Raw genomic sequence first — 9341 nt, forward strand, 5'->3', positions numbered from 1 at the left:
CAGTGGTGACCTTATGATGAGAATTCATTTTAAATATATTCTAGTTTCTTAGCCCATAACTTGCACAACAAAATACACTTATTAATCAACAAGGATGTTAGAAACCATTTTCATATTCTTAAAAAAGTAGCAAGGATACCATAAAAATGTCCTGTTTTCTTTGAGTTTATACTCTCTGCTGCTAAAGAGTACAAAGTAAAAGAGAGGGTGACCATTGACTGCTTGGAAAGAAGTTAAAAATAAAAGATGACTTCATAAAGAAATGATGATTAATTTTTCACCATGATAATTTCAGTCCATACTGTACCAAATCTCACCAATTCTTCAATATGTTTCACAATTTAAGGTATCTTTGCTGAAATTCTTCTAGTTCTTTATATTCTCCACAGATCTCATCCAGCACTTGCTCAGCCATTTCTACAGCATCACAGGGGCTGAGTGGCAAAACTACTTGTATAGCAATCCATATGAGCTGGGGGAATCATCCCTTGTCATGGGTCCCTTCACAGCTAGAGATGGTTGACCATTGGGTAAATAGTTTGAAGCATATATTGGTCCAATACACAATTTCAAATATCCCAATTGTCCTTGGATGTCTATACTTCAATTCCACTGAAGTACCAACATATAATTCTTAAGATTCTTTTCTTGCAAATTACAGAATCTAATTCTGACTTACTTATTAAGTAAAACAAAATAAAGTACATCAGCAATAAACATTAAAAATGGAGTCCAGGGTAGATTACAGTATCACAAAGAGGGTCAGTTATCAAGCTGATAAAGAAAACAGTGGTTTTGGTGTAAGTCCATTTGATTCCAAATTCCAACCTCATCACTTACTTCTCCAAGTCAGTTTCTCTTTTCTGAAATAGGGATAACTGAAGTGTTTACATAATACATTTGTTGTGATACTTAAATGGGATAATGTATGTAAATTGCTTAGCATAGTGCAGGACATGATGCAAATACTAATAATGTACTCAGTATGATTCATGCTTATATATCTGGCCTTGGAAAAACAGACTCTTATAGGATAACTCTAGTGATCACATCAGCAGGGGCACTCGCATAGGCTGTTAAGGGTGCTGCAAACAAAGTGCTGACCTCCACCTCTAAAGAATCTCACCTCAAGATTAAGATTCCTAAGAGGGTGGATGATCTGGCATTGATGTTGTGTCCACTCTTGAACCAGACACTGTGCCATGAAGGCTGAGTGAAAAAATGACCGGGGTTGGGGCCGGAAAGGAACTTTGGGACACCATGATGCACAGTCTCTCTGGAGCCATTTTGAACAAGTAGAGTTTAGTTTCTAGAAGAATGATAAAGGTAGTCTCAGTGGGCAATAACCACATCTAATATACAGTATTTCTATATGGAAAAAAATTGTTAACCAAGAGGTTTATCTTAACCTTCCATCTTCCTCTGAATGGGACTACACTGGTATCATCTCCCCCAAATAACTCTCCACCTTTTCTTCAGTATTTTTAAGAAGAGGCATAAGGCACATTTTAGATCCACATATCAGGGAGTTCTTAATATTCAGGTGCTACTTACTGCAATTCTAGTCATCGTTATGATTTTGTAATCTATCATTTGAAACACTAGAAACACTTTCTCAACATTCTTCTCACAGCGGCCTTCACCTCCTGGTTCTTCAGACTGTAGATGAGAGGATTCAGCAAGGGAGTGATCACGGTATACTGCAAGGAGAAGATTAACTCTTGGGTGGATCCAGAATTTGGCATGAGATAGCGGAGTAACCCTGAGCCATAAAAGAAAGTCACTGCAGTGAGGTGGGAGGAGCAGGTGGAGAAAGCCTTGCTTCTACCTGAGGTGGAGCTGATGCCCAGGATGGTGAGCAAAATGCGAATATAGGAAAAACATATCAGGAGAAAATTCCCAATGAAATGCAGGAGGCTGGAGCAGAGCAGGGTGGTGTAACTTGCAGACACATCAGAGCAAGACAAAGGATAGAGAGAGGGCAGCTCACAGATGAAGTGGTGGATATTTTGAGCCTCACAGAAGTCTAAATCCAGAGCTACAAGGATATTAATGAAAGCATCCAAGAAAGCCACGCCCCAGGAGCCCCACACCAGCCCCACACACAGCTGCCTGTTCATCACCTGGCCATAGAGCAGAGGAGAGCTGATGGCAACGTAGCGGTCGTAGGCCATCACAGCGAGCAGGCAGGACTCAGTGCCCCCAGTGGCAAACACAAAGAACACCTGAGCCAGGCAGCCCTCCACAGAGATGGTCTTCTTCTCAGACAAGAGGTTCTCCAACAGCTTAGGCACAGTGACAGAGGAGTGACACAGATCCAGGAAGGACAACTGCCCCAGGAAGAAGTACATGGGTGTACAGAGGTGGGAATCAATCCTGACTACCAGCAGCATCACCAGGTTCCCCACCATGGTCAGCAGATAAATCACCAGGAAAAGCACAAAGAGAAGGACCTGGATCTGGGTATCCCCAGACAGCCCAAGGAGGATGAACTCGGGAACAACACTGTGGTTTCCCATAGCCTGCAGTATTTTCTTTGGAAGATAAGAAATAAATTGGGTAAAACTTCTTCTTATGTCTAACAAATATCTAGATGTTTTAGTCCTCTTTTTTATTATTATTGTTGTAGCTGTTTGTTTTGAGGCAAGGTCTCACTAAATTGCAGAAGCTGACCCCAAACTTGCAATCCTCCTACCTCAGCCTCCCCAGTAGCTGGGATTATAGGTATGCACCCAGCATCAAACCCAGCTTAATCCTGTTTTTCACAAAGTTTCATGCCTACTCAAAAGTTCATGTTTAGAAATGGAAAACTTCCCTAAGCCCCTAGATTTCCTAAACCCTTTAATAATCTTTTCAGCAGGACCCCAACCCTAGATCAATTCTCTGTCTACTTTTATTATTCTTTCTTAAATGTTTTAAAGTTTGTTATCCTTTTATTATTAAAGCTACAAGAGAATATTTGTAAACTATTGAGAATAATCTAGTAAAGAGGATGGAACTGCATAAGGAATATGAGAAATTTGCAGAAATGATGTCTCTGAGAGAATGGGAATAGTAGGATTTCAGAGCAGAAGCAAAGCATGGCCTTAGGTGGGTGTGAGTTTGTTGCATCCATCAAACTTACATAAGATAAGCATGTTTGCTGTTGGGAAGTAAGCAGTTCCCATACATAACTTTTATTTTTATTTTTTCAATAAATACTTAAGTGGATTTAGTAGCAGAAAGTGAAAAGGAATAGTGGTTGGAGATGGGCCAAGTAAACAGAAAGGAAAATAATGACAGGGACAGCCCAGAGCTGCTCCAGCTGTGACATAACTGATAGGAGAAACTTGTCCATATGGAACACACATTGTCATAGACTCCAGGCCCAAGGCAAATGTAATACATGTGACCTGTTCAGATTCCATAGTTGTCTCTGCTCTTATGCCTCTTGAAACACAGACTTCCTACTGATTCTCTAAATGCTGCTCTTTTTTTCCTACTCTGAACAGACAACCTAGATTACAACCATAGACTCAGGGTAACCCTTCAACATTACCAACAATACCACTGTAACTCTTCCTCTTTGACTCTTAACTGTTGTGTTCCTACTGCAAGACTGGCACATTCAAATTCTCAAAGGTCTATGGTTTCTCTTCCACTGATTACCCAAACAACATCCAGCATTATACTACTCTTAGGAATCAATTTCACATTACCTTAGTTCTCACCCAGTTTAGCAATAACTAGCATAGAATTAGAGAAAAACTTTTTCAAATCTAATGATCCAGAAAATTTTCAAATCCTGACTAATAAATTTTATCCAAACTAGTAAGTTTGACTGTCAGTAAGAGAACATGGTGTTTAGGCAGAGTTTGAAATCCTTGCTGGACACACAGTCCCTCCTTCCTTAATTTCTAAAAGAGGAAAATAAAAAGTTAAATTGGATAGATTGTTTTTAAATTCTTCCAGTCATATGGGGGGTATGCATTTTCCATATTAATTTTTTTTAACTCACCAGTATAGATCTAGCTACAGCAAACTGGATTCTTTCTGAGATTATCACATCATTGGCAGATGATGCTGGAAAAAAAACAAGAAATGCAGACAGAAGATCACACTACCCATTATAATTTTGTAGGAGAGAAAAAGGAAAGGACTCCTTCTCACTACTCTTTTCCAGATGAAGCCTCACTCACTAGCACTAGAAACTCCTTAAACTGTGGAAATTTTCTCCCTTAAAAATAAAGGCCAAAAGTGAGAATCTTACAAAGGATATTTCCACCAAGGACAAACTCAGAAACTATGAAGTCAGACTTTCTCATGGGTGAGATGTGTTGTAAAGTTACATGAAGGGTCACAGAAATAAATAAAATTATCACTTATTTTTTTTAATCTAGTGTTCTCGTTTCTTCACTTATTCAGGGTCTGAGTCCAAATTTAGAATGAAACAGCTATCAGAATACTCCCACTATGTATACAGTTATTGTACAATAAGTGGAGTCAGTGGAGTGGATCTTTTCCAAAAAGAACCTGCCCCAAAGGAATTGTTTTTTTAGAATGAGGCTTAGGAAGTTACTTAGCATTGTGACTGGCTTAAAGCATTGCTCAAAGTATTTTATTTAAAAGCACAAATTAATGCATTGATGAATGAATGAGTAAATGAATGACTCTGGAAGAGAATAGGGTAGGGCTTTCCTATTTGCAGAGAACAGACCTGATCAGGAGGAACCAGCAAGAGATTTCAGACACTTAGAGTTTGCATTAAACCCAGTATAGCAAAGGCAATGGAGAAAAAAAAAATTGTCAACTGGAGAGGTCTGCCTCAAAGCAATGTCTCTTATCCAATTCTAAACTTATATCTGAATATGCAATTACAGGGTGTACCCATATTTAAAGATATGATTAGTTTTAGATTCTGAAGCCTGTATGTTCCAAGTTCTCTTTGAATCACAAGTTTTCTTATGTTTATCACTGATGTCCTCACCTTCCCCCACTGCTAATAGCCAGCTCCCTCTTATTAGCCTCCCAAACTTCCAGGTTTTTGCCATAATGAGGACATTCAACACCATAAACAGGGAATATAGCAAGATACAGGAAAGAGACATTGTCTCAGTTGTCCCATATGTAAAATAGAAGCTAAACATAGCTACTTTGGCAGGCTGGAAAGACTTACTGACTTGAATGTAATGCTGAAGAAATCAGAGGTGCTGAGGACTCTTTCCTTCACCCCCAGAACAAGTGTTTAATTTTCTCAAAAGGAGAAAGCGAAGTGACCAAATATCTTAGGTAACAGAAATGAATACCATGCCGGAGAGGACAAGGGAGGTACCGATAGCCCAGAAGACAAACAGCAGACGAGAGGACTTAATGGGAAGAAGTTCCTGATGGGGGAATGACAGGTCATGGTAGAAACTGGGGGAACCCAGTGACAGAAAAAAAGCATCAGAGGAAAGAGGGAAGCATCACCATGTTCTGTCTCTTCTTAGTGCAGAATGTGTCCTGTTTTCCTGAGTTGGTAAGCATGCCTCTCAAATCAGTAGAAATTCACAGCTGGCTAATCTTAGGAAATGACATTGCTTATTCTATTTAAGACCTTTTTTTTTGCACAAAGAGAAATATGTAAGCTCACTCATCAAAAGCTCCTGCAAATGAAGACTTCAGAAGGCTTTTCTGAACTTTGACAATATTTTTGCTCTTATCCCTTAATGACTCCTTAAAACTACAAAGAAAAAGGAAGCGTGAAAAAATCCAATTCTTAACAAGTATGACAGCAATTTCTTTCATGCTTCCCCAGCTTAATTGCACAATCCTCTCTCTGTACTGTTAATATAGTATTCAGAGCACCATACTAAGAGTGGAGGCTCAGGTCTAACTATTTCAAATGGGTGGCTGGGTGAAGGTGGCCAATGGGATGGGCACGGCTTGACCTGAAAGCCCAGGGGGGAGGTGGGTCCATCCTGACTGTTAGAAAGCTCAGCCTGTGGCAAATGTTGGGCTTATTAGCTAAACACAGTTTCTAGATAATTCCTCTGGGAATTCCCATTGAAGCTAAGTGACTCATCTTGTCTTCAGATCTTACTCATGTCTCGTTATACTATGTATGTTAAAGACATAATTATCATATTTTAAATTTACTACATATTAAACTCATAACTACTATTATGTATGGCATTATTATTATTAAATGGTCAATGATATTTTAAATTTGTTCACCTGTTTGCCTTTTTTTCTTTTTCTTTCTTTTTTGTTCAACTTTTCCGCACTTAGAACTAAAAAGCTTGAAAGCAAAAACTAAGATTTCAAGGGACAGGTTTGACACAAATTAAACAAAGCTGAAGAGGTCTTAATGAATCAGAAGGTAGATTTGAAGGAAATAACTTCCACTTGCAAAATTATTTTTTTTCTTTCTTCTTGAAAGCTTCCTTTAAAATTTCATTTAGTGCAAGTCTGCTAGTGATATATCTATTTCACCTCTATTCTTTTAAAATTTCTATATTATTTTATTTTTATTATGAATTATTATTTTAATCATACATATTTATGGGTTACTGTGTGACAATTCAATACAGGTTTGTCGTGTCTAATGATTTATTAATGGACATAGAATCCTAATGGAGAAGTTATTTCTTATTCAGTACTTCGAAAATATGACTCTATATCTTCTATTTAGTCCAACATTTCTTTTGAGACGTCAGTTGTTAGTCTAAATTTCACTTTCTCTGGAGTTAATTCATCTTTTTTTATCTTCTACTTTTTAAATATTTCCTGTGTTTTGACTTTCAGTATTTTTATTCTTGTGTGATAAAATATAAATTTCTTTTTATTTATTATACTTTTGCCATATTTGCTTCAGATTATTTTTAAAAGTAGATAATTATAGATTCAAAGTCTTTACACATTCCCTAATCTTTCTCCTCCCTCCCCATAGACAACCACTATCCTAAAGTGAGAATGTAACTCCTACAGTAGGCAGAATGGCTCTTCCAGAATGTCCACAACCTCATCTCTGAATCCTGGAATATGCTACCTTACATGGCAAAAAAAAGGACTTTGCTGATGACATTAAGATTACAAATCTTAAAATAAGGATATTATCCTGGACTGTCCAGGTCAGCTGGATCTGTCACAGGAGTCCTGAAAGCAGAGAACATTCTCCCACTAGTGTGAGAGAGATGTAGTAAAGGGGGAAATCAAAGAAATTCAAGCTTAAGAGGAACCCATTCTGGCTCAATGAGAGATACCTGGACAGCATAAAAAGCAATGCAGTCAGGTTCTAGGGGCAAAAACCAGCCCCAAGAGTTATACAACCCAAAGAAATGAAATTCAGCCTTCAGTCTGCGCTTTGACGTGGATTCATCCTCAGAACCTCCAAAAAAGTATGCAATCCTGCTGACACCTTGATTTCAGTCTGATGAGACCAAGTGGAGGACCCAGCTAGGCACTCTGTGCCTGAACTTCTGACTTATAGACCCATGAAATAATCAAAAGATACTAAGTTTTAAGTTGTTAGATTCATGGGGATTTGTTTCAGCACCAGTCAAAAACTAAAACACTTCCTCATGCATGCTTGTATAATTTTATTACATATATGTTTGTCTAAATATATGTCTCTCACTGATAAAAGTCTCTCACTGTATGTAACATTCTTGATAAGAGAGTTCTGAGATGCCCCGAATTAAGTTACAGGACAGAGAACGGAAGGAGGAGAGACAGAAGAGACTGCCATTTTAACTCACAGCTTCAAATTAATCAACAAAGAGAAAGAAGAAAGCTGCTCCACATTCTTTTCCTGTATTCTGAAGATGATCCATCAAGGCCATAGTGCATTCTTATTTTAGAACCAATCAAGACATGGTAAAATCTTCTCTTTATGAACTATCTTCCACTTCACATTGTTCTTTCTTTTATCTATAGCTAGTGTAGGTTCAATGTAAACAACTAATGTTTCTCTTTTCCACCATTTAATTATAAAACATCCTAACCCCTTACGTCCAGTGGACATTTTTCCAACTGTTATTTGGCCATTCTGCTGGTAGCTTGTGGAATTTTTCTCAGAACCCGTCCTTTACCTTTCAGCTAGCATCTATAAACCCTTTGTTTTCAGAGACCTTTTAGTCTCAAAAGTTTAATTTAACTTTCTGGAATTAGCTTTTCTTTTTTTTACTCAACATGTTCTAGACAGGTTGACATATGAAATAATTCAAACACTTAACTGTTGTATAGTGATCTATTGTATGACTTTACCATACTTTATTTTATGCATTTTTCCAAAAGATGAACGCACATGTGATGAATTTGAATACATTCTGGTTTATCTGCAGGGTCCATAGGATCTTCTATCTAAGCAAAGATAACATCTTCAAATAACAACTGGCCTTCTCTCTCTCTTTTTTTTTCCAGTTATTCAATTGTAAACTTCTTTATTTCCTTGTCTTATTGCCTCCATTAGGACTTTCAATACAAGAATTTATTGTAGAGGTCAAAGTGGTCATCCTAATCTTATTTTAATTGAATGTAAAACTTCTAAAATTTATTTTTTAAGCAAATATGTACTCTAGGCTTTATAATTATTCTATCAGGTTAAGAAAGCTCCCAAACTATTCCCAGTCTGGTAAGACCTTTATAATGAATCAATGTTAAAAATGACTAAGTTTTTAAGTGCTGCATTCTTTTGGATACTTTTTTGATTCTGTTAAGATATCAGGATTTTTTCACTTAAAATTCTAATTAGGGAACATAAATATTTTTTTAAACTTGAATTAGAAAACTCTTGCATTAATGATAGAAATCCATCTATTTTAGACTAGATGAGTAGAGAGGAAATGATCACATCCAACAGTCATCACATATGTATATCCATATTCCAAGGTTCAAATAAATTAATTTGTCCAAAGCCTCACAAGCTAGAAATTTAAAGATAGTGGAAAGCCAGGATTCATCATCAAGTTCATTTACCTCTATAATATTTGTATGCTTCCTATTTCCCACAAACTCACACACACACACACACACATACACACACACAAACTCTATGTATATGTGAAAGATAAGTAAAATTGTTACGATTTAGATAAGAGGTGTTCCCTCAAATCTTATGTATGAGAAATTTTAGAGGTGAAATGATTGGGCTATGAGAGCCTTAATCTAATCAGTGCCTTAAACCACTGAAAGGGATTAACTGGGTGGTAACTATAGGTAGGTAGGGGGTGGCTGGTAGCTGGAGAGGTGAGTCTCTAGGGGTATGCACTCTCTGTCTCTCTCTCTCTGTCTCTCTCTCTCTCTCTCTGTCTCGCTCTCGCTCTCTCTCTTTCTCTCCCAGCTTCCTGGTACCATGTCCTCCGTTACTTTCCTCCACCACA

General features: G+C 37.5%; 1 protein-coding gene across 1 annotated transcript; it reads right to left on the reverse strand.

Moving 5' to 3' along the window:
- Window positions 1–1601: 1601 nt before the first annotated feature.
- On the reverse strand, window positions 1602–2519 carry LOC107148853 (olfactory receptor 8S1-like). The gene has a single exon (XM_015493584.1). It carries the CDS (start codon window positions 2517–2519, stop codon window positions 1602–1604), a length of 918 nt encoding a protein of 305 aa, XP_015349070.1.
- Window positions 2520–9341: the final 6822 nt, after the last annotated feature.

Source organism: Marmota marmota, unplaced genomic scaffold (genome assembly GCF_001458135.2).
Source record: "Marmota marmota marmota unplaced genomic scaffold, marMar, whole genome shotgun sequence".
Classification (NCBI taxonomy): Eukaryota; Metazoa; Chordata; class Mammalia; order Rodentia; family Sciuridae; genus Marmota; species Marmota marmota.